Source organism: Rattus norvegicus, chromosome 5 (assembly GCF_021556685.1).
Source record: "Rattus norvegicus strain SHRSP/BbbUtx chromosome 5, alternate assembly SHRSP_T2T, whole genome shotgun sequence".
Classification (NCBI taxonomy): domain Eukaryota; kingdom Metazoa; phylum Chordata; class Mammalia; order Rodentia; family Muridae; genus Rattus; species Rattus norvegicus.
This window is the reverse complement of record NC_141538.1, coordinates 6,521,879-6,548,690: the sequence shown is the minus strand read 5'-3', so window position 1 is coordinate 6,548,690 and position 26,812 is coordinate 6,521,879. Positions and strand designations below refer to the sequence as shown.

At 36.0% G+C, this 26,812-nt stretch overlaps 1 protein-coding gene across 4 annotated transcripts in view; it reads left to right on the top strand.

The window, feature by feature from the left end:
• Positions 1-26,812, top strand: part of Crispld1 (cysteine-rich secretory protein LCCL domain containing 1) — a 47,571-nt gene that overhangs the window by 5,316 nt on the left and 15,443 nt on the right. For 2 of the 4 annotated variants that reach the window (XM_087549564.1, XM_087549563.1), the window contains exons 1-13: positions 4,726-4,826; positions 12,068-12,186; positions 12,493-12,625; positions 13,489-13,604; positions 14,245-14,345; positions 16,110-16,250; positions 16,628-16,688; positions 16,790-16,856; positions 17,044-17,174; positions 19,927-19,970; positions 20,058-20,130; positions 23,084-23,159; positions 26,288-26,418. In XM_087549564.1, the coding sequence (XP_087405690.1) occupies positions 13,543-13,604; positions 14,245-14,345; positions 16,110-16,250; positions 16,628-16,688; positions 16,790-16,856; positions 17,044-17,174; positions 19,927-19,970; positions 20,058-20,130; positions 23,084-23,159; positions 26,288-26,418 (887 nt within the window). In that variant the 5' untranslated portion in view covers positions 4,726-4,826; positions 12,068-12,186; positions 12,493-12,625; positions 13,489-13,542. Of the gene's footprint in view, positions 1-4,725; positions 4,827-12,067; positions 12,187-12,492; positions 12,626-13,488; positions 13,605-14,244; positions 14,346-16,109; positions 16,251-16,627; positions 16,689-16,789; positions 16,857-17,043; positions 17,175-19,926; positions 19,971-20,057; positions 20,131-23,083; positions 23,160-26,287; positions 26,419-26,812 lie in introns of those variants that run through there. The other 2 variants (XM_087549562.1, NM_001134963.1) reach the window with 1 other exon arrangement.

The following is a 26,812-nucleotide window of genomic DNA, read 5'->3' as shown; positions in this document are numbered from 1 at the left end:
ACACATTCTACAATAACTTCAAACGAAAGCCAAGGGCCTTATAATGTCTGTTCAGTCCTCTCCAAGACACAGACAAATAAAAGTCCACACATCTGATTTCCCCACCACACACATGAGTGTGCATCTGCTAATCCAGTTCCAGCATCTACATCACAGATGTTGTTGACCCCACCTCTTCTATTTTGTTCACACCTTTGTTTCTCTACTCAAATCTGCATTGGCATCACACCTTCCCATTTAGCAGACTACACTAATTCATTTGTGTTTTATAGTCTAGTGCATCCTCTTCACCATTAGTAAAGCTGACCTTTCCTTCAGTTTGTCTGTATGGGTGATTCAGTTGAACAAACGTTCTATTAACTTCTCCTTGGTTAAGAAGTTAAAGGCTCTAGTATTAACTCAGGCAAGGAAGCACCTGTAATCTGCACCATGGACCTCAGCTATCTTGATGCACTTGCTGTTTTGAATGCAGGACATGCTTCTGTAGCTTCTTAATCAATTGAGTATCTTCCATGTTTACATGCCTGTGTTCCACCTCTTCTTATCAGACTCCTGTTTATCCCTCAAAACTGAGCTCAAATGTCATCCTTCTTCCAAAGAGTTTTCTAGTGGACCCACTCATCTACCCCATTCTAAAATACCTTATTGTACCCTATTTATAATACTTAAGTTTCAGTGAAATATATGCATGTCATTTCTTTTCTAGACTTCAGTTCTGAATACATGTGTTAAATGAAGGCATAACAGAAATAATAAGTAATAATATCTGAGACAATTGTGGAGAAGAGGCATGAAAGAGAAATTAAAATAATATACAGGATAGCTTAATTTCTAATAGTCTTTCAATTTTCTTTAATAGTATTGCTTAGAAACAAAGTTATCTTTTTAAAAGTATTTTTAACTACAAAACCTAAATTCACAGGATTTATTTTTTGTAAAAATATCTGCACTTTAAAATTAATATGCTTTACTCTTTGGAAGTTTTTGCCACTATCATGGCAATACTGGAAGAAGAAATAACACAAAAAGCCAGCTTTACTGAAGTTCGTATTCATGGTTTAACTTGCTCAAGTTCAGGAGATGAAACAGAGGCTGACTATATAAGCTTATAGAGAGAAAGGGTATAAAGGGCTGGGGAATGTTCTGGGGCTTTGTTCCTCCATTCAGCATACCTTGGGATGGTCCTTTATATGAGGCAACACCAAGGGCTCAGCAGCAAATGCAAGCTTTCCCCCTTGACTATCTAGACTCACCATGCTGTTTGCCATGGCTGAGAGTGAACATGGGAAGTGGAAGAGAAAATGAAGACTGAGATTTTATTGGGAGGGACAATATAGGTTCCTTTAAATAAATAAATATATATATATATATAACAAAATTTGAGCATTTGAGTAGTAGAAAGCTTGATTTCAGGATTCTTCCAAGCATAACTGGTTTAGGCTTTAAGTGGTTGAAACTCAGTTGACTACAGCAATACAATGGTGTTTTAACAGTTGTCAAGTTGATAGTGACCAGGAGTGGGTGACAGTGTGAAGGTGGTGAGAAATGGTGGCTATATAAATATTACCTCCTTTTAGTTCATGCATCCTGAAAAATTCAAAGAAGCCTTTCTTTAAGATACATAGTGTTGACCTGGCTAGCAGGCAGCCAGGAGACAGAATTCCCTCTCCTCATGAAAGGCCTGTGTATCCAAGTCGGGATACAGAATTTTGAAGATTAGTGGCAGTTTTCACTCTAGATTATATAAGAATGGAAATCATTATTCATCCTACAAACTTCCAGGAACTTTTAGAATGTTGTGAAAGTTGCAGAATGCTGGTTATATGGCATTCGATACAATCCCTGTAGATTAAAGAAGGCAGAATCCACATTTACCTCTTCCTTTCCCAGGACAGAATAGCTAGTTGTTTCCTACCTACTCTGAGCTCCTCTTTCCAAACCAGGTTTTGACTCATATTTCCTCTATAAGGAAATTTCCTTCATAAGGAAGATGAAAACTGTAACATGGTATTCAGAACAGCATAGGGACCAATGTCTTCCCCTGTCATCACTGTGCTATCATGGGTGGATTATATAAGCTTATTTTTGAAGCAGTACTGTTAGGCTTTGCATGTGGCAAGTGGCTATGTGTTCTTCGAGAACGGTTTTTGTTAGGGGAAACTAGAGTTTAGTGTTGGAGAGTGTGTAGATATCCACATGAATTTATTAAACTGTGGTTAAACAATATCAGTAGGATTCATGGTATCCAGTCTGCAGCATAAAGTTATGGTTCATGAGCATTCACTCAGTAAAGTCAGGATGAGAACAAAGATCTCCATAGATAAAGACATTTAAGACAGGAGCTCTAGTTGGGCTGTTGGGCACTTCTGGAGCATACTTTAATCCCAGCACTTGGATCTCTGAATTCCAGGCCAGCCTAGTCTATAGAGTGCGTTTAAGAAAACCTGTCTCAAAAAGCCAAACAAGCAAAAAACCAAAACCAAGCAAAACAACAACAAAAAGATGAGCTCTTGAAACTCTTTGAAAACTAGAGGTGTGGATAAAGGGAAGGAAATACAAAGTAAATGGAGGATTAGGAAGTGGGATGTGAGGGGTGATGATGGGTTGGGCTGAATACAAAATGGAGGAAAGCTGAAAGGTAAGTAACTCTTACAAATGCTTCTTTAAAATCTCAGAGCAAAAAAGATCAAGGGTGTGTTGTGATACTTGACTATGTGGAATCCACTGAATGATGAGATGGCCCAAGGCTGGTTCAATGAAGATTGGGTAGAAGAAATTAGCATGTTTTCTTGTTTCATTCTCTTTCTGGACCAGCATCACTTTATATAGCCAGTAGTAGTAACAATGCTAAATCTTTTTAAGCCAAAAGTTTTCAACTTCAATTACAGACCACATCACAAATTTAGTGACAGTTTATTTAAAAATGCATTTTTGCATATTCAGTTGTCTATATTGTGTACCTTCATGTGAAATTGAAAATATCCATCTATATAAATATAATCATAGTTAATAATGTTATTTAATTCAGGGATATTCTCTCTTTATAGTTTTGCAAATTTTGTTTCTTCACACATCTCTCTTAGGAATTTATATAATACAAACATTCCACAGAATTTCATTGGTACAGTTAAGGATGGTGAGGCCCTTCAAGCTCAGTTTTCCCCAGAAAAACCCTGTGATGTCATCTTCACTTTGCTCTATTTCTCCTTCTGCCACAGGAGAAACAAGTCTAAGTTAGGGATTCTCAATTAGTGTGACCCTTTAACCCAGTTCCTCATGCTGTGGATCCCCAATCATAAAATTCCCTGATGATACTTCATAACTGTAACTTCTCTACTGTTATCAATCATAATATAGATATCTGATATGCAGGATATCTGATATGTAATAATATGAGACTCAAAGGGATTGTAACCCAGAGATTGAGAACCATTGACCTAAGTTTTTTACCTTTAGTCTTTATAATTGTAAGAGTACATGACAAAGGTGTAATAATTTCTTAAACAATTTATTTGTGTCCGAAATTTTGAAATTTTTATATCAGCAGATCTGGGCTGTACATTCTTCCTTCAGAAATTGTACCTGCGTGTCAGGAATGAATTGATGTTTGAAAATGCATCTGGTTCACAAACATAAGCTAAGTGAGGTAATACAAATGACAGAAAACTAACCTGCCATTATTATTATAGCTTGGTAATGCCTTTCTATTGCAACTGGATTACAATGCTTCAGCTAATCACAGAAGCAGAGACTAATGTGTCAGACAGAAAGAAGACCATACACAAAATCTGTTACTCCAGTATAGGGTGGAATAAGATTGGAGGTTTACATTCCAAAGTGAGTGTACGTTCTCCAACAACTGGAGGAGTAAAGAATGATGTAGCATAAGCGTTAAGTAGAATCACTTTTTCTCTCAAGCAAAAAGAAAACTGGATTATAGTATTTTGAGTAAATGCAGCTTGTTTTACTTACAGTGTTGTCAAATGTCATAAAATTACTCTGATTAGACAGCCATGTGTTACAAGACAGAATTAAGTTAGAAAGACCTTACTGTACTCTCAGGGAGATGCTTTGGACCAGCACGAGACTGGTAACAATGGCGTAACAGGTAGTTTCAGAATGTGTTTCATTGATATTGTTGACTCACTTCATATAGAAGGACAAATGATAAAGAAGAATTTGAGGTTATATAAGAGTTCCCAGCTCCTTGATGACTAATTGAAGCATTTCCTGTGGCAGAAGGAGAAAAACAGAGCAAAGTGAAGATGACATCACAGGGTTTTTCTGGGGAAGACTGAGCTTGAAGGGCCACACCATCCTTAATTACATTTAATATTCAGTGAAGAGTTGGGGTTTGAGGTAATAGTAATAGGGGGGTTGTAGATATTGTCAGGAGTTATACTAGCTGAGGTGGAACTGCCTGAATGAAAGAAAAAATTGTTATGGACTAAAGATTGAATGCTTTGGATTGGCCCAAATTATGGTATTTGGTGTTAAACCAAAAGGAATGGGCAACAAAGAAACAGTGCAAGGACTCGGCACAGTTGGAGGTGCAGATGACATACACAGGTTTCTTGTAAGGCAGGAGGAGAGATAATGAGTTCAACAGTTTTTCAGTGTTGTTAAAAAGTTCATATGATGATGAGCAGTGGTTTCATCAGTGTGGGAGTCCTTGGTAACCTTCATTAAAAGAATGTTAATCATTGATTTGTGCACAGAAACGCTACTGAAGAAATAGAAAAAGGTGAGGGGAGCAGGTGGTGACATCACTTTGACTTTCTGAGATGACACTGGGGAGATCAGAGAAGTGAGAAAGCAACTAATGGGTAAGATCAGAACACTTTTGCTCTTCAGTTTAGGAGAGAATGTGTTAAAATAATGAAGGATCTTACATAATATAGAGAAGGTATAGCTTCCACAACATGATTCCATTAATTTCAGCAGCAAATCTGAGGCCACGTGTGTGAAAAACATTGGATTCAGTTGTTGAAGAAAAGAGATTATATTTGTGTGAATGCTATTGGTTTCTCCAGTGAGTTCTGGAGCTCAGATCAGAGGAAAATGAAGAGGGTCTGATGAAGGAACATTGTGAAACAGTGTCTATGGCTCTTCTATGCTAGGGGTCTTTGTGAGGTTGAGTGTAAGTGGGATTTCCATTACTGTAAGCTCTGTTTCACAGTGCCTAGAGTTCATGAGGACACTGGAGACAAAGATATGACTTGAAACAGAGAATATGTAAACACACACACACGCACACGCACACACACACGCACACACACACGATAATCAGAAATACTTGAAAGCCATTATATACATACCATATAGATACATATTCATATGTATTTATTTGTGTATATATATATGCATATACATACTCATACATATAAACCATCATAGTCCTTGTTTAGTATCATCATTTATATTTTAAATATTCAGGGAAAATTATTCCTCGGTAGTCTTTCAAAGTCTCATAGAAAATATTTTTATCAAACTGATTTTAATTCTTCTAGCAATTAAGAGAAACTGAGAGTATAGAGTTTATGTATCTCTCACTGAAAGATACAAATTTTTCACCTTTATGGAATAGTTATTAATATAGACAGCATAGGATGTAAATATGTAAATATCAGTGTAGAGAATCAAAGAGTACATACAATACATCAGTTGTGTTGAAAGCATGTAAACTCGGATTTGTGTGTTTATAATAGCAGTCTTTGATTTAATAGAAGTTTTGGAGTATATTGTGGTTTCAGTTTCTTTGTTTATGTAAGATTTTTTAAAACTAATTCAACCCAGGAGGAGATTTTCATTTTTAATCTTTAAAAAACCCTAGGCATAGTAAATAGAAACAATTAGCTTTCCCTTCAGCTTTAGAAACCTAAGTTATTGCTATTTATTCAGGTTGAGTGTGACGTGCCACCCCTAATCTCATCGCTTTAACACCTGGACATCAGTTAATGATGCTGTTCTGGGAGGTTAGAGGAGCTTTGTCCCTTGGAGGCCAGCTGGCAGAAGCCATTAAGGATGGGACTTGATGGTCATGCCTACTTCAGGTTCCCATCTGGCTCACTCCTTTCTAGTCGCTACCAAGTAACAAGCTACTGCTTTTCTGGTCACTCTGACACAGGACAGATGCTCTACCATACCTTCCTATTTGTGGTAGACTATAATTCTCGGAAACCTGATCCAAAATAAATGTGTCCTTTTTGACATTGTTTCTGACAAGTATTTTGGTTCCAGTGATGAGCAAAAGAGCTAATACATTATGTAAATAAATAATGTGATTTATTGTGAGAATTTTTACATCATGTATTTTTCTAGGTTTGATTTTCTAAAACTCGTTGGGATATAAATATAGCTAATGAAATTCATTTTTAAAATTTATTGGGCTATGAATGTAGCTAATGAAGAAATTCATTGTCACAAATTGATCACATATCCACCAATCAAGATGTCACAAAATAATATATTTGTGATTACACACATACACACACACGCACGCACGCACGCACTTGCACACGCACACCTTTGCATGTGTGCACATGGAGGCTGGAGGTAAACACTGGGAGTCTTCATCACTAAGCATCTTATTTTTGAGACAAAGTATCACTATTCCTTGAACTCACAGATTCAACTAGACTGGGTGGTCAAGGTACATCCCCAGTCCATAGTACTCCCATCTTAATAACACATCAGTAATGTAATGAAGACAATATAGTCTTCGGATTATCAGAAAGTCTATTAAAAGGTAATAGTACTCACAAAAAGAATTCAAAGTATCAGAGTTTTGGGGTTTTTTTGTTGTTTTTTGGTTTTTTGTTTATTTATTTAGTGTGTGTGTGTGTGTGTGTGTGTGTGTGTGTGTGTGTGTGTGTGTAACACAGGTGTGTTATGGTTACTCTACCACTTGCACCTAAGTCACCCAAGTATGTCTTGCCCACCGTTGGGGATCTGGTGAAATGAGAAGCAGAGAACAAGCACACATGGACAATTAGATCTCCTCTGGGGCAAATAATTTATTAGGAGTCACAGAAATCTCACAAGATTATATAACAGATTTCTTCTTTTAAAATTCTCATTTGGGAATTAAGATTCAAAACAATGGAGACAGAGCAAGAAGAAAATATAACAACTATTAAGTTGTGTGTTTAAACAGATTGAAAGGGTGTTATGGTAAAGAGTGTTGGAGTGGACACTCCTTTGGAGAATCTCCGAGTAACTTAGAAGAAGGGGTAACAGTCCTGTTGAAAAGAGACTAATAAATTTAGTATCCAAGAAAGGTGACTGTACAAATGTGGACCTAGCTGTTCTGTGTTCTTACTGGTCTTGGCTCCAGGTATTGGGCATACCATAACTTCTGTCCAGTACAATTGAGTCATAATTTGCATTTTAACAAGAAGGTCTTCAAAGTGTGGTAGTGGAAGCTGTAGAGGGCCAGCAAAGAGGAAAGTTTGGCTGTAAAGGCCTTGACAGTTGCAAGGCAAGAGAGGAATAAGTACAAATTTTGTAGAGAAATATAGGAATGGTGTCAGATTAGTGTCTGCTCTAGGCTGTGAAGACAGGCTCATTAATGTCTGTGATGTTGAAATAGTATTCCTGGAAAAGAAGACTACTAATACTGTCTTGAGTTTATCTGAATATTAATTTCCATTTCAGAAATTAAACTTGATAAAGAAACGAAAATTGTTTGAAATGGTTATGTTGCTACTTTCTGTATGATCCTGGAGGCTTCGTTTGGAAGTAGATTTTAAGCGAAGTCCAATTCACATCTCTGTAGTTTCTAGGAAACCTTAATAAACATCCATTGCCTCAGGGTAATGTTGCTTCCTCTGCAGCCTCTGAGCCTTCTGAATGTTCCCTCCTACTACGCAGTCCTTCAGAACAAATGAGGCAGAGTAGTTACAACCTGAAGGCATCCCCAAATTGGAAGGAATGCATTGTAGCCCTTTCCCATAGGTGGGTGTATGTTATATATGTAGTTCGGAAATAACCATGTTTTCTTTTGACATACCTCATGTACCCATTTTATAAAGAAATGGTAATTTTACTGTAGGATGACCTCATATTAGCGCTGGGTGAATAGTTCAGAGGAAGAAAAAAGACTCTTAAATAATCTTGATTTGATTTACAAACCATTTAAATAGTAAGGGTATGAGTTATTGGCAGTCTAAAGTATGAAATATTCTTTGTTCTCAAATACATGTGTACTAAAAACTATATATACGTGAACCATGCTGTCATTAGGCTTTAGTAATAATCCCAGGACAGATAGATTTTTAGGACTTTATTCTGAAAATTTAAAAAATTTTACATTGTTGGTCTTCATCTAGACATTTAGGCATAATTAAATTTGATAAATGATCACTATAAGATTATTATTAATTAATAGTTATTGAATAGGGATTTAAAATTAAATTTAATTATTGATTTTCTGCTTTAGTCCTTAGAAATATATTTATATATATATCTATATATAAATATATACATGTATTATAAATGAGACATTATAGATTCTGTTGTTTCTTGTTTCTCTTGTTTTCAACGTGTTAAGCAAAAAAATAGTTGTTGCTTTTTTAAAAAAAAATCTCTTTTTGAGATTATAATACAGTTAGATTATTTCACCCCTTTCTTCCCTATCTCCAAGCACTTCCACATTCTCCTCCTTGCTCCTTTTCAAATTCACAGCCTCTTTTTCATTAATTGTTGTTATATCTGTGTATCTGTAAGTACATGTAAGTGAATGAATACATTTTAGTCCTTAAGACATCTTTCTGAGTTATCTTGCATTTTATCTGACACACTTTATAATTAAGGAAGGTTAATTAAACATAAAGTTTGAGCATATTTTAAATTTTATTTCACTTTCTCTATAACAGATATAAACACTCTTTTGGAAAACACAAATTTGTGAGTTTAGAAGAAGTTGTATATCCTCTTTCAAAAGTTCCAGTCTCTATGGAAAAATCTCACAGGCCAGAGTTTATAGTCAAGTGCAAAGCAAGAAGAAACTGACCTTTGGTAGAGTCTCCAGGCCTTTTCCGTGGGCTCATCTGGGTGGTCCCTGAGAGTGGGTGGTGGAGTTGAGGCTTTCCTTTACTGCTGGACCTGGGCCACCATCATATGAGGGTCTGTACTCTCTTCATTCTCAAGCTGGGGCCAAAAAATCTCACAGCTGCTGATCCCTCTGTGTGGTCTCTCCACAATGTCCTTCCCGCCAATTTTCACCTGTGGTTGGCTGCATTCTGTGCTGGCTCAAGTTAGTCAAGATGTATTTGAAAAGAGAGCCAAATAGAAGCTCTGTTTTGTAACCTAGCCCCAGAATTCTCTGAGCCTCATTGCATTTGTTAGCAGTAAGTCTCTGATTGAAAGTGAGAGACAAAACGGCAATACCTTGTGGAAGATGAGCATTTAAAAATCAACACAATAGTCTCTAGATATCTTAATTTTAGCCGTATAAGTTCTATTTGTGGTTTTCCTCTTGTTTGTGTATGTCCCTTAACATGAGGTTGGCCTACTGGTAAAGCTATGGATTAGTGTGGTTTTGCAATGTGACTTAAAGCACTGTGGGAAAGGCTACAATCTTGTGTTTCAAGGTAGGCAACAAACCTTTTTTTGTTTGTTTGTTTCTTAAGGATACTTTACTTTCCAGGTGACTGCCTGGAAACCTGATTATTTTTCCAATTTTCTGATGCAAAAATGGATACAGCATTTTGCTTATCATCTGGGATTTAACTCAAATTCACATTTCTTGTGTAATTTTTGTTGAAGAGATAACAGTCACTTGAATGATATTTTGTATAATAAGTTAAAATGTATAATTTAACTTAAACAAGTAATGAAAATAATTAATAGCATACTTATATCAGTAAATAAAGTTCTTACCGGATTAATATTTGTTGGTAGCATATACTTATGATGTTTTTAGTAATTTGGAATATTTGATATTAATCCAAAATAAAACTTTTTAAAATAAAAAATAAAAAATTTTTAGTTATAACCAACTATTGTTTACCACTCTTTAATTTTTAGTTGAATGTAGAGATGCTTCAGTACTTTGATAGATAAATAATTGTACACTATAACAAGAATATAGTTATTTAATGTAAACTTTTATTTTTTATAGTGAAACTATTTTCCATATTTTATATTCACACTTGAACAGGAAGAAATACTTATTATGAAAAATTATATGAATGAACAAGAAAGAATTCCATACCCATATGTGTTTGTAAATATATGTGCATGTACTTTTGTAAATATGAGGGTGTGTACATGCATGTACATGTGGACGTGCACCTGTGTGTGTGGGGGTGTGTGTGTAGATAGGTAGGCTGTCTCCTTCAGGAGATCTTTCAGTTTGTGGTCATATTAGGGTGTTTTCAGTTTCTAAAATCAAGGAGAGAAAAGAAAGCATGGCTTCTTGGACCCCCACTTCCTTCGCTTCTCCAATATCTCACCCCTAAACTATCTGGAAAGTCAATGTCTGTGGTTTTGCTTTTCACTTGCTTTCTAACGTCTCTGGGCAAATTTCTCCATTGCTGATCTGGAATTGCTTTTACTCATCCATTAGTACTCAGCCAATCTCCTGTCTTGCTCTCTTCACATCATTACCCATATACTCCAGAAATCTTTCTGTTCTCTATAGTGGAATTTGCCACTAGTTTTCCTTTACCCTTTCTGAGGTATTTTTCTTGGCTTGAAAAGAATATTATATCATTCTTTACCTTCCTTCCAATTTTAATAATCCTAGATTTTTTTCATTACTCTCATTGTTCTATAACCTTTTTTTGATATAGATGTTATTTATCTCTACATAATTAACCAAGTATGTATATCTTCAGGACATATTTTTCCTTAGAATTGCTTTTGCATGTTGTTATAGTCTGTTGGCATGCTTATTACTATTCTCTTGATATGCATACTGCAATCTTCTGAAACTCCTCCAACAGGTACAGACACATGCTTATTTCCCTTATCTCCTTGTGACATTATTACTCCATCATTTCTTTTCTTTGACTGCTTAAATTAAGTCACCAATCAACTTTAAAATATGTACATATCTATGTGTTATTTTGTCCTGTCTGTTCTTCTACAGCCCCATCCCTTAAATGGTTCAAATGTTCCAAACTTGGGACTCTTTTCCTGTCCTCTTATCATATGGAGTCCTGCTCTGAAAGTGCCAATGTACTCATGTATATATGGTTTTGTCATTTTAATATTATTCTCATTCACAGCCATGTTTTGAATCAGTAAAACCTTGAATACTAAATCCATAACTTGTAAATTTTCATTATGTTATTAATTTGTATTTTGATGTTTTGTAAATTAGTTTTAAATGAGCCAGTCATCTTCATTGAATTTTGTAAATAAGGATAGTATATACATACTTTATTGTAGCCAGAATCAATATTTATTCATATATCCAACAAATTCTTATTTGTCTGTATCTATATAATGAACACAGGAAATAGGTCAAAGGTATAGGCATGAATAAAACAGCTACCTCAGGCAACCCATGCTGTCTTGGGAAAGGTAGACATGAAAAAAATATTGCTATGCATGGTAAGAGTGCCAAACAAAAGAATGTAACAAAGCTTTGAGAGCCTCATAGAAGGTGGAGCTTACTTCTGGGGGAGTTGGAGAGGTAACATAGAGAACATGTTAGATAATGCAGGATAGAAAGCCAAGGATAAATTCCTGGCTGGCCAATCACCTAAGGATGCTTAGATCAGGATCAAGTCTTGAAGATACTACAGGCTCTATAAGGAAACCTTGCTCTAGATATCTGCGGGATTTTGTTGGCTACATTAAAGGAGAAAAGTCAGGTAAATTCATTTCTTATCACTCTGGCAATTCCAAAAAAATTAGGGATACTAGAAGAGGAACAGGTGTAGACAGGAAAGTTAACTAGAAATGTGGTGGAGAAAAAATTCTAGGTGATATATGAGGGAAAACCAAACCAATGCATTCACTTAAGAAAGAAGGGGAAAAACAAGAAATACATATTTGAAGAAATGTTCAGTTGTGAACATTGTATGTCTGTGTTATATTTCTATTTACCCTGTAGACATGGGATGTGGAACTGGAAAGATCTGCAGAATCCTGGGCTGAAACGTGTTTGTGGGAGCATGGACCCACAAGCTTGCTGCCCTCCATTGGACAGAATTTGGGAGCGCACTGGGGAAGGTAGTAGAAAGCACAACTTTTTATTTCTGGAAACACAAATGTCATGAATGAAATGTTGATTAGTCCATCACTGGCAGTGTCCTAATGCTGGTTGCCTAGGATTAAAAGAGCAGAGCACAAAACAAAGAAAACTCAAATATCTTACCAGAAGAGTCACCTATTTCCTAGCTTCTTTTTGTATCATTTATGTCCTCAAGACTTGTAGCTTAGACAGAGGAGTTTTCTGTCAAGCCTTGTTAATCTACATTGGTTTTAAATGTTTTCTCCCACTCTTCTTGTTACTTGTGATTTTTTTCCTTCTAACAGATACAGACCCCCAACCTTTCATGTACAAGCATGGTATGATGAAGTGAGAGACTTTAGCTACCCATATGAACATGAGTGCGACCCTTACTGTCCTTTCAGATGCTCTGGCCCTGTTTGTACACACTACACTCAGGTAGGCTTTGTGTGAGCTACAGTTGTTTCCTCCAAATTCGCTACTGTAACTACCAGAGAACATACAAGCATGTGTTTTTATTTTTCTTTTTTTATTTAATATGATTACTTAAAAATGTGGAGCATTATTAATCCTTTAGAATAGGAATAAAGATTTCTATAAGCAATAACACTATCAAACAAATCTGAACACTTACCTTAAAAGGTTATTTTAATGACTTTACACATAAAATAATTTAGTATGGCCCCAATAAATATTGTTAAGGAACAATTTGCCCTCTTTGAAATAATTTGATGCCAATAATATAATTCATGATTGATTTTCACTATTTACATGTGTAGAATTTATAATATATATGGATATGTTTTATATTTCACATTCATGTTTAGGATTGCATGGATTCCTAATCTCTAAGTCAAACAAGGGAAGACAGGTTTGAGTAGACAAAGGTCACTGTTGCCCTCTTTCTAGAATGGGGGGATTTCTGAGCATTGCAGGTTTACTTCTTATACAGACTTCTGTTGCTTTAGTTAGTAAGCTTTTTTATAGAAATGGCCATTGCATAAGATGAAGATGTAAGTTTGAATTATTTAGTAGTTTGTATTTTGAAAATGCTGACATTGTACTGCAGAGAGAGCTCTTTGCTTATAAGGTTTTTTGTTTTTTGTTTGTTTGTCTGTTTTTTATATAAATTGCATAAGAAGCACAAACCAAATCACAGACAAGACAGATGTTGGGCACATCTCATTCTAGCATGAATGATCTCTCTGGGCTTCTTTAGTTTGGTTTTATCCATTTCTTTTGATACACTACTGTCTCATTTCATCTTAGCCCTCCCTGAGCCTCTCTTTTCTCTAACACAGGTGGTGTGGGCTACAAGTAGCAGAATAGGCTGTGCCATCAATCTGTGCCACAACATGAACATCTGGGGGCAGATATGGCCCAAGGCTGTCTACTTGGTGTGCAATTACTCTCCCAAGTAAGTAGACAGGGCAATAATTTCTAATGGATAGTTTTCTTACTGTGAAAATAATTTTGTAATCCTGATTTTTCTAATTTTCAAGGTACATTCATAAAGCATATTGGTTTAATTCCATTATCTTCCATTGCAGTGATTATAGTAGATTAAGTCAATGCATAAAGGGAAAGGATTATTGAAATCTAAAGAAATAAACATTTTTTGTGTTTAAGCTTCATTTGTTTTGCCATTTAGGTGTCCAAATTTACTGATTTTGATGAGAGGTTTTCAGCTACCCATAGTTGAGATATATGTTTTACATATGTGAAGAAGACATGAAAGATTTATGTTAAAAATTTCACACATCTTTTCTGAGAATCAGATTTAATTATTAAGATGCATAGGATAGGTACATATTCTGAATTCAGTTTTTTATATATGTTTGATTTTTAAATTTTTATTAACATGTCAAGTTAGTTTGAAAATTTTCAACATAACGAGGCAGTTAAGCTTAAACCAAAAGGAATCCATACCAAATATATGCAGAAATCTCTATCTTAAGATGCCTATGTCATTACTCAGGAAAGGATTATGTAATGATGTTTGCATGTCTTAGTAGTGCTGTAAGACGATGCTTTAATGGAGTGGACCATCTCTTTAGGGGAAATTGGTGGGGTCATGCCCCTTACAAACATGGAAAACCTTGTTCTGCTTGCCCGCCCAGTTTTGGAGGAGGCTGTAGAGAAAACTTGTGCTACAAAGGTCAGTGTTCCACGGGTATATTTTCACTTTGAAACCTTTGTGTGTCAGCTCTGTATAGCACTTTGCATGTTCCTGCAGGGTGTTGCAAAAAAGGCTAGGGTTTGCCACATGTCCATGAGGCCTGGAGTGGAATCCCCAGTGCCAAGAAATTAAAAAGGAGTCTAAACCCACATTAGTTGTCAGATGAACCAGAGCACCAGTTCAAGCACTTTGAAGAGGTGATTTTTAAATATGAATAATTATTTCAACTTGTTTTTAAAAGATTCATATAAGGAATCCATTGTGACAGGGATCATGTGCCTACAGAACAGTAACAAGAGTTTTAAACAACTGCTTCTAACACCTATTTCTACCCCAGAAAGATAGTATATATCTTAAAAGGCATCTTAATGTGTTGCTGTGAGATGTCTCCTCAGCTGTCATGTTTAAAGACTTAACACATTAACATAAAATTGGTGGTGTCAAACAAATTTGAAGTCTAAATATGAAAATATGGGACTTAGGAGGTAGAATGCTTGCCTAGCATGCAAGAAGGCCTGGACTGAATCCCAAACAGCAGCAGTAGTCAGACACGCCTTTAATCTCAGCACTATGAAGGAGGAAGCAGGAAAATCAGGAGTAAAAACTCATCCTCAGCTCTATTGCAGTTCACAGCCAGCCTGAAATACCTTAAATCCTGTCTCAGAACCATGTAATATGAATAAAATGCCCTGTTAATGATGCCTGAAGACATCATTTGTATGTCAAGGATTTGGGTAAAGCCATGATCTTGGCCATCCATGTGGCTATGTTTTACCTTATATTTCCTATATTTTGATGACAAAATGGAGGTTGATGTAGATCAGGTCTATTAGAAAGGCTGGAAGCATGTTCCTTTCCTGCTCAACACTCATGAAAAGCCATGTGTTGTTTGTATTCATGTCTGAGTGCTCCTCGGAAGTGATAAGTGGACCAGAAGTACCCATTCTGTCTCCCTATCAACTGTCCCTATTTGGTTTCCTTGCCCAATTTGCAGTATGCCCTCCAGTGATGGTCTTTGTACATATACCTTCAAAGCTGCACCTTCTCTGCCCTTCACCAATAATTGGTGTATCCCTCTTAAAACCAACACTCCTCTTTGTCCACACCTTTCTTCTAGGTTCTGAGTTTAAGAATACAAATGAAAATACACACTTTTTTTTACAGCAGGACAGCAATAAGCTCTTGTTATAGGCCAACCCAGGGTGGGAGAGTTTAGTGCCAACCTTGAAACTATTCTCTATTTAAAGTGGAAATCTTTGCATCTTGAAGTTTATTTTAAAAGTCAGAAAATCCAGTCCATAGGAATTGATGCTTGAACAAATAACAAGGGCTTACCCACCCTTTAGGGGATATTTTCAGTTGGAGGAGGGGGTCGAGATACAGATTTCCTAAGCCCTGGCGCTATTAGAGAACAGGGTTGGTTTCATGTGTCTTTGTGAAAATCAAACACTGATGCCATACTAGAACTAGATTAGAGATGATTCCATTAGACATTAGCTAGGTCCAACTACACACACACACACACACACACACACACACACACACACACACACACAGATTGAAGGCTAATATGTGCATTTCACTTCAGTGTGGTATACACAACCATTGCCTGTGCCAAAAACCTGTGCTGAAAAGAGTACTGTATTTGTAGGTTTTAATTATTTAGGTGTAGAAAAGCATTTGTATAATAATTTGTGCTTATGTAAGTAAAATCCATATTTTTCAATCTTTTCCCTCTGGCAGAAGGGTCGGACCAGTATTATACCCCTCAAGAAGAAGAAACAAATGAAATTGAACGGCAGGAGTCCCAGGTCCATGACACTCATGTTCGGACAAGATCAGATGATAGTAATAGAAATGACGTCATCAGCACTCAGCAGATGTGTAAGAGCTTAATCACATATCAGATGCTTAGACTTTGCATGGATGATAACTCTCCTAGCTTTATTTGCACATTTTCATAATGTCAGAATATGTTTTAGCTTGGCAATGGCAGCACATCCCTCTTTTAATCCTAGTATCCGGGAGGCAGAGACAGGTTCCAGGCCAGTCTGGTCTACAGAGTGAGATCCAGAACAGCCAAAGCTACATAGAGAAACTCTTATCTCAAAAAGAAAGAAAGGAAGTAAGAAAGAAAGAAGGAAAGGAAGGAAGGAAGAAGGAAAGAAAAAATAGCATATCTTAATAGTATGTAAACCCCATTTTAGAACTATTGGAATTATTAAAACTATCTGGGTTTTGTTTGTTTGTTTTGTTTTTAGCTCAGATTGTTTCTTGTGAAGTAAGATTGCGAGACCAGTGTAAAGGGACCACCTGCAACAGGTGGGTGTCAGTTCAATGTCCGCTGACAAGTTAAAAGAACTGTGTGCATTCTGTGCTGGTGTTCAGAAAACTAAAGTTTCTTTCTCACGACCTTCACTTAGATATGAGTGCCCTGCTGGCTGCTTGGACAGTAAAGCTAAAGTCATTGGGAGTGTACATTATGAAATGGTAAGTGGAAATGAAAATTATTCTAGGATGCAAGCTCTTCATACAGTTATCTATTTTTAATGTGGAAATTGCAACTTATATCAACTGTATTATATTTTCCTCAGAAATGTCTATTTAGGTTAAGGTTATAGTCATTCGCTTCTTCATATAGAGCTTTAATATCTTCTATCTCTTCCTTCCCTGAAAGCAATCCAGTATCTGCAGAGCTGCCATTCATTATGGGATAATTGACAATGAAGGCGGGTGGGTAGATGTCACTCGACAAGGGAGAAAGCATTACTTCATCAAATCCAACAGAAATGGCATTCAAACAATTGGGTAAGAATCCAAACAAGTTATTCTCTTGGATGAAACGAAATTGTACAGAGCTAACATATTTTTGACCCAATCGTAGAAGAATTTATTAGTTCTCTAATTTTTCAAAATTCATTTTAACTTAGTTTCCATACATACAAGGATGGGATCTTTTTGTTTTGAGGCTTAATAAAATTCTTAGTTTCCCGGGGAAAGTAAGAGGTAAAAAAAAATGAAGATATCTTTAATGCAATTCTTGACTAGGTGAAGCTAGTTTCAAGTATCACATGGTGGATGACATCATGTGATGTCCTGTGGCAAGATACTAGCATTTTTGAAGTTAAACTCTTAGGCATGCAATGGGTCATGCTACTGAACAGATATATGGTAAAAACAGAGGAGGATCTTGACTTCAACTTCTGTAGGAGTAGAGCCTGTCTCAATCGACTTAAGGTAGAAGCAGTAGATAAACTGGTCCTGAGCCTGCATGTGAATGCTCACCTCCTCACGCATATTTAATTGCTTTAACATGGAAATGATGGCAGCTCCAGTTATGGAAGAACCCTGTGGCAATGTGGAAGGAAAAACCAATGGGGAACAGCTTGGGATTATTTTAATGCTTTACAATTTTTTACTGTGCAAATTTATGTAATGATATTTTCAGGCATGTATTTAGCATAGTTGGAGCACATTCCCCCATATTTCATATGCTAATTAGAGGCAACTTTAACTCAAAAGATATCTCCATCAAACTGGCCTAGAGGGATGTCTGTGGGAGCATTTTCTCGATTAATAATCAATGTGGGAGGATCTAGACCACTGTGGGTGGTGCCAGCCCTAGGCAGGTGGTCCAGAGTTGCATAAAATGCTAGCAATCCATGAGAAACAAACTAGGAAGCAGTGTTTCTTCATTATGACCTCTGTTTCAATGTGTGCCTCTTAGTTCTTTCCCTTTGCGATAGACTATAACCTGTAAACGAAAATAAACCTTTTAATCCCCCCTCAAAAAAAATTCTTAGTTTTCAAGAGATTCAATAAGTATATTAAATGTATAGTTAGTCTCTGGGCTGAAGAGATGATTCCTTGGTTAAAATCACCTTACTCTTTCAGAGGACCAGAATTTGGCTCCCAGCACTCACACTAAAGGGAACAACTGTCTGTAATTACAGTTGCAGGGAATCCAACTACCTCTTCTTGGAATTGTCAGGCACCAATCAAGCATATGATGAACATAAATACATATGCAAATAGGCAAAACTCTTACAAGTATAAAATATATTTTTAATTATATATAACTTTTAAAGTAAAGGAATACATCTTTCAGCTATGACAGAAAATACCTTAAAGAAGGCTAATTTGTTGCATGTTATTTAATGCAATGAAATATTTTATTTCATGCAATGGTAATTTGGCTAATACAATAAATATGATTACTAAGTAAGAGAAGATTTTAAAGAATTAAGCATGCAATGTACTCTTATCATTTTTGCTTGTTTATTTAAGTGCAATTTAAACACAGGAAAAGCTTTGATTCACTTTCTGAGTGTTTCAAAAATTTAGTATGATGTGTCTCATTCTAAAAGGGAACATTTTCATGTGTGCTTCAAAGTAAAGCAGTGTACCCTTTTGAAATGTCTTTGAGTAGTGTCATTTTTTTCTACGTAAAAGACAATATTGAACTTCACAGAAGAAACTTTCCTTAGAGATTGGAACATATATTCCTTGTAAGTGTGAAATTGCATGAACTTTAACAGATGAAATTGGAATTCATTGCTGAGTATAGTGGTGCACTTCCTAATCCCAGCATTTGGGAGACAGAAGTAAGCATATCTCTGAGTTAAAGGCCAGCCAGTGAGTGTCAGGACAGTCAGGACTCATGGTGAGACGCTGTCTTGAAAAAACAACAAAAAATGGAATTCATAATTATAAAAAATAAACTTTAGAATGCTCCTTTCAAATCGGTGTCCTGACATTCTGTGTGTATAGTTATGTGGTTTTACTCATTGACAACGTCTCTTCTTAGTACAATTTATTAGTTTATTCACTTAGGAAAATGCATAAATCATGATTAATAAATTATAGTCATTATTGAAGCAGCATTATTGAACTGGTAATGTTATTCTAAGGGACAGTCTATCTTAAACTTCATTTTTGACTATCATAGAAGTACTAATGAAATATTAAATGTGATACATTTTTAGTTTCTGCATTTTGTGAAGAGAAAGATCTTAATTTGTAGGATCACTTAAATGAGGAATATTAAGCACTGAATATGAAACTGGTAGAAATAAACTATTAAGGTTTTACATCTTTAATACTAAACAAGATGAAATATCACTTGCAAATTAAACAAAGCTCAATAACATGATTTTTTTAAAAAAAAATTTAGTCTATGCTATCCTGTTAAAAATTATAATATATCGTGGTACATCTAATCTTATTTCCATTTTTTGACTGGATGATTCATACAATAAGATGTTTATTCATTTACTGAAGACCTTTTAACAAAAGTGAATAATTGAATAAATAACAGTTGTCATTTTGAGACATTTAAGACAGTTGTCATTTTGCAATTTTTTATGTTGATTCTTTAGACTTAAACTGTCTGTGAAAAAAGGACGAGTCTATAGATTTACTGTGAATAAATGATGTGTGCTTACACTATTTGTCCAGACAGTTAACAAATGTTTTTAAAGATTTAAAGTCCTAAGCAGTACCAGGAGTTACATTGTATAAAGCCCAAAGTGATTGACATTTCTTTTTTTTTTGTCCTCAGCAAATATCGTTCTGCTAATTCCTTCATAGTCTCCAAAGTAACAGGTTAGCACTATTTTCTTAACTTGTTCTCTTACTTTGTATGGGATGTTTTGTAAAGGAATTCACTTATTTTCTGCCTTCATTCTTCAGTTCAAGCTGTGACATGTGAAACCACAGTGGAACAGCTCTGTCCATTTCATAAACCTGCTTCACATTGCCCCAGGTAACCCTTTTCAGAGTTTCTTATCCTTGTAATAAATTTAGCAATTTGCATATGTGCACATGTATCTGCATAGTCACTTAATGTGTACCACTTTGGTCTGTAATACCCGTTTTTATAAAATTCTGGTTCTAAGGTTTAGAATTTTTTATGATCTAGTCTTGCTTCTTAGAGGGAGTAACAACATGTGCCCCAGAACCTCTACTGGAATTTATGCATGTGATCACATGTAGATGTGCCACACAGGGTTTGTACTAGTTCACATAATCTATTATAATAAATGTCACATTGGGTTGTATAATCATCACGAATTTATTTGTCATATTGCTGAAGATTTGAAGTCCAAGATCAAGGTGCCACTGACTTGATCACTGATGTGACTCTCTTTCTAGCTTGTAATTGTCCTTACATGATGTGAAGAGTTCTTTCCCTTCCACCCTTTTTGCAGGGGCACTAATCCAAGTGGATAAGAGTTCATCTCTTCCGACCTCATTTAGCCAAATTCACTCCACAAAGGCCCTGCCTATCTCCAGAGTAATGTGGGTTATGATGCATGTGGGACTGTCTATAACATTCATTCTACAACAATTTCTTCTAACAGAAATCAATGTGATTCACACTTAACATTGACATGTGATTCCTAAATTAGAGGAATTTAATTGCAGCTGGTAACCTAAAATAATGCCAATTAGATAGGAAAAGGATTCTTCTTTTGCTGTGTATTGGGAGGCTCTTGCTTTCAGATGTGGTGTGAACAACTTATCTTAAACATAGACACAGTTATCCTGTATCCTTAAAGGAACTACCTCAAAAAGTATGGGAAGATGCACAATTTACAGAATTTTCATGTCCTCAAGGAACCCAATAACCTTTGAAGTAAATATTAAATATATAATTATTCTTCTTCAATATTGATGTAACCTTATATGCCTCACTGTGAATAATTCAAAATTTAAATACCTTTTGAAAGCCTAAATGAATGATGAGCAATTTTATTCACAGCTTATAAGCAAATGGGAGTCAAGTTCTGGCTATTAGATCACCCCTTATCAGGAACATATGGAATAATAGTACAAAGAGCATAAACAAGCACCTCGCCCCATCTTTCTTTACTTGAACTTGTTCAAGAAGGAAGAGGATCAAGTTGCAGCTGTTGGTGCAGACAGTTAGGGGTAAGAACACAGTTTATACACACAGCATGAGCCTAGGGAAAGGTAGGTGGTTTGATAGCCATAGGAGGAAGACGAACTCCCATTAGTTTTTACATTTAATGAGATCATTTCTAGTCAGTGGGGACATATTTCAGCTTTCAGAATCTCCAGCCATGTTCTTTATAATAATCCACCCTCCAAAAATTATTTATCATTTACCTTTAAATGGTTTTTGACTTATGTATTCAACAAAGTATACATAGTATTGAGTGTTATATGATGTTACAAAAGTTTTTGAAGTAACAACTAAAGTTATTTCTTGAGGAGGATATATCTTAATTGGTAAGGGTATTATTACTGTTTTTATTATTATTATTACTGATATTATTAGAAAACGCATGGATGTGATCATGTTCAAGGTATTTTCATATAGTTACAATGGTGAGTCATGTATACTATGTAAAATAATGTTTTTACAGTTTTAAGTAAAACTATTTGTGTGTTGTGGAGGGGAAGAACTATACACGCAGAGATACACAGAGGCACATGCAGACACACATAGGGAATACCAATTAAGAAGTAATATGGTTTTTTAAAAATATGAATTGATAGTTTCTTGAATTCTAAGAATGTATTTCATTATTATGAACTGGATGTTTCAACTTAAAACCAAACTTTTGGAAGCTTTTTAAAAATTAGCATAGTCAATCAGATATTAAATGTCAATAGGCTATCACAAGAAAGAGCATTCCATGCAGAGAAGAGAAATGTAAAGGCCCTGAGGCATGAGCACATAGCATATTTTGTATGTTGCAGGAATAACTAACCTTGACCAGAACAAGGAAATGAGGTAGAAGAGTCATGTATAAATTTACCAAATGAAGAAAATATTGTAAGGATCTGCTCATTTATTTTCAATTAGGGAGAAAGCCTTTGGGATTATTAGAAGGGATCGATGGCATGTTAGGACTTCCATCTTTAGTTTAAATACATGTAAATTGATGGAGGAGAATCAATTCAAGCAAAGTCAAAAGGGAGGTTGCTACTGTAAGTAACACAATGGCTGATCTGTACTTACCATGATTTAAGCTCATTGAGGGATACCCTGAGCATGGTTGCATTAAATGCAAGTGGTAAGAATTACTGTCCAGTTGCATGTAAGGCACTAGATAAAGAGGAACCTCTTTACAATAAAGGCTTTGTAAAAGATTCCTGCAATAGTGGATTTACATTGTGTTGTGATGGGAAGTGCACAGAAGAGCAGGACTTGATAGGAGATAAATTTTATTTTGTGCCAGATAAGATTGAGATATTTGTTAGTTGTAAGAGGAAGTGTTGAGAAAGCAGCAGGCATTCACAGTGCAAATAAAGACATTCCAGCCAAAGATGTGAACCGGAAATTAACTGTTTGTAGATGAAACTAAGACCATGACCCTGAACAAGACACTTAAGTTGTGAATGAAGCAGATAGTGAATGACAGTCTGGCACACTGATTTGCCGAGTCATGCCTTTATTAAATTCTGCCAACACTGAGTTTCAAATGCAGTTCCACGGGGCTTTGTTTATGCTTTTTTCTGCTTTAAATCCTGAAGTCTGCTGACTAAACATAAACAAAAACCCAAACAACAACAACAAAACATGGACTTAAGTGAAAGGAAGCACTGTGCCAAGTGCTGGCTCATGCCATAGATCTCTTGTAGGAGAGATGAAGGTAAGTAGACCCTTCATACTGATTTCATTTCTATATAGATTTCATGTATAAGAAGCACTGAACATACCAGCTCTTTATGTGTTTGTTTTTCAGAGTATACTGTCCTCGCAACTGTATGCAGGCAAATCCACATTATGCTCGTGTAATTGGATCTAGAATTTATTCTGATGTAAGTATGCTAACTTATGCAGTTCCCAATATCTGTGAGGATCTAAATATATGTGCTTATTTAGGTCTGCATATATTCCCTATATAATCATGGGATTGTTTCTGAACTGCTATACATATTTTCAGAATAGCTAATTATAAATGAATATTTACATAAAATATGCTTGTATAATTATTTATTTTCACTATTTTACTGCATGTCTTTCCTGTTTATCAGACCCTAAAGGACAGGGCCTGGAGGCATTCTTAGGAAAAAAAATTCAGTTTGTTTCTCCCCAATCTTTCTTTTGGTTCTTCTGTGTCTGAAATATGAACTGGATATATATATATATATATATATATATATATATATATATATATATATTTCTTTTTCATATGCTCATTGCCGAGGAGGCATTTGACACATAATAAAAGGTCACATACAGGTAGTTTGTTGTTGTACATATAAAAGGGAACTAACTGCAAGCACATTGTAATGTGGGACTTCAGGGTAGTTAGAACAGGAGCTCTAGTGGCAATGGCTTCAGAATGAATACACTCATTGCAGGTGCCTTTTGGAGTATTGATCACTAGAGGGTTTTAGGAATATCAGTTCTAGTGAGAACTGTTGGTGAGTGTAGATGCAGCAGGCACCAGAGACAGCTTTGCTGGGTTCTGTACACATAAAAACTACTGTTATTAGGAGGGAGGAAGGCAGAGCAAGTGAGAGGAAAAAGGAATAGACTATCCCACAGAGATAGAGATTTTGTATTTTCATGATGATGGATTCAGATTTCATGCAGCGGATATTTGGAAGGCTTTGCAGATTTTAAAGGAGTTACAAAAAAAAATATAGGAAGTCTCATGGTGATGTATGAAGTCAGTGAAGTAGTCTAGAAGTTTGATTCCACAAGGAAACCTGAATTATGTACTTTTCTCTTACTTTTTTTTTTTATCAGTCAGTTAAGGACCAAATCCTTCCCAGTTCAGCTCCCCTTTTGATGTTGATCCCAAGCTTCTGGCCTCATGTTTGCTTCAGGAATTCACTCATCCATGCATTTGGGTTCAGATTTTTACACCTAAAATACATCTTTTTGAAAATTATGTCATTGTCATGCCTTTTATTTCTCAAGTGTTACTATTTGCTTTGTGAGGTGGATAGTGAGCTAAGATGCCAGCCTTCTTTCAACTCTTTTTTCACTTTGGCCTCACTTTGTTACTAGGCAATGTGACCTTTGTGATGATTAATTGTGAAGTTCTTTGGAGGCAGCAGCTGTGTGATTCAGTTGCTGTTTTTTGTCTGCCAGGCAACACAGAGTCAGGAGATAGAACACAAAAAGGAGTCACTCTTTAGAGGTTTTTCCTTAAAGTTCCATAACTTCTCATTTTAGTCATGTCTGATGAAGTCTTTCAAAATCCCTTCCCCACTATTCTGCCTGTAAGGGAAGTTAACCGTCTACCCTGAGATGATTTTAAGACCCTATCTAAAACCTGCCGATAATATGAGCTTAGTGAGCTGGAAGATTCTTATCCCACAGTAACTGCAGAGCTGTAGACTAAGCCTCCCAATCTTCTTAGCTCCATAAGATATGTAGTCTCTCCAGTTAAATTTGGTATGGAATGGTAGGGAGGAATCACCCAGCTTTCCTCCTGTTGCCTTCTCTTCCCCTGCAAGTTGCTCTCTTTCTGCTTGTAGAGCTCAATGAATGTTATGTTTCCAGCTACTATGGGTATCTTTTTTGTAGTTTACTACAGAGCATACTAATTCGGACTATGCTCAAAATTCTGCTATATTCACGAATGAAATGCATCATTTCAATAATATATTCTTCTAAAGTATGGGTAGGAAGAAACTTGACCTCTGAATGCAGGGAGAATGCCTGTTGACTGCATGCTTGAGAGCGAAACAGCACTCTAAAATACCTACAGGATTAATCATCATCACATGGAAGCATTTCTGGTGGCTTGAGGGGAGAATGCTGATTACACTATTTCAATAAAACAAGAAGAATACTGAAATGTGCAAAAATTACTTTTAATTTAGTCTATTATGAGCATCTTGCATTCAGTGACCAATGAAGCATTTAACCTGCTGTGTGAGGTGCCTCCACCTCAGAGGAAGGACGTGAAGTCTTTGACATTCTGCATTTCTAAGAGAGCAAAGAACAGAAGAAGGATTAGACATCCTAGCCTTCAGGCTCTAGGAGCTAATAAATCCTGACTGATGCCCAGGGGTCAGCGCACTGTGATAAAGCAAGGTCAGGCACAGTCATGCACACTAGTGTGAACTTTAGAAGTTTTAGAATTCATCCCTATTGTGAACTGAGAAAAGAACCCAACGGACACCTGCAACAGGTTGGGGAAAGACTATTGGGAGGAAAAATGGATTGTAGGTTACTGAAACAAGCCAGGTCCTTCCTATCCTTGATAACCAGCTATTGATTCATTTCCATAGAACATTTTGATGGAAGCCAATATTTAGATTGAGAGAAGACTTTCATGGTCCAAAAGTAAGGTTTTTTACTTTGGAAGACAGTAATTATAAACATTGAAAATTTGGATCAGAGACATTAAATAAAGCTTCCCCTACATGGAATTCTTGTTTAGCTTGAATTTTGTAGCTGAGTATGTGAGCACAGCATAGTAAAATGTCTGTGCATAGATTATTTTCATCAGGAAAAATATTTATTATATTCTGACAAATATATCTTAGATATGTGAAGAGCTACGGTTGAGTTGCTTATACGTAAAATTGGAAGTAGGGAAGGGAGGGTCATTTCCTCTATATTGTGACTGTTCCGTCACACATGTCCCAGTATCTCCCAGCAAAAGTTGAGAATTATGAATGGTGACAAATAGTGCTTGAAGAAATGGAAGGAATTAATTTGGTCTGTATTACTTTGGTTTTAAAATTCTGCTGGGACAGAGCAAGTATTTCCAATATTGGTGGTGGTGAGATTTCATATGCCAGCTATGTTTAGCCTCTACATTCAAACTTGCAAGAACTGGTTTGATGTATTACTTCCCAAATACCACATTATGTGTGAAATATTATGCAATAGCTGCTCACTGGCTATACTACAGAGTGGTAGCTAGGCAAGTCAGCATGGAATTTCTTCCTAATGGTAGTGATTGTCTTCACTTGCTCAGCTGTCTAGTATCTGCAGAGCCGCAGTACATGCTGGGGTGATTCGAAATCATGGTGGTTATGTGGATGTCATGCCTGTGGATAAAAGAAGGATGTACACTGCTTCTTTTCAGAATGGAATCTTCTCAGAAAGGTAAAGTCTAGCAAAACATATACTATTTTACATTTTAGTAGACTCTTTTACTTGTTGCTACTCCACAGTTCTACTTAGAGTACTGTCTGAGTGACTGAACTATGTGTTTCCTTTGAGCCCTTGCATGGCTGCTGTTCCTTCTGGGATGAGAGGAGCTGTAGTACCATATGTGGCTGTCTCTGGCAGGCTTATGAAGAAACAACATGGAAATCAGATTACTCGGAGAACTACTCTTTTTTTAATTGATCTTATAAAAAGGAAATTACCTTCATCCTCTTTCAGATTTTCTAGATTAGCTTTTATATTTCTTTAGAAGTGTGCAAGGCACTGAGTATTTCACTAATCCAGTTATATGCCAAAATATTTGACCAACACAATGAGTCTTCTTTTCCCT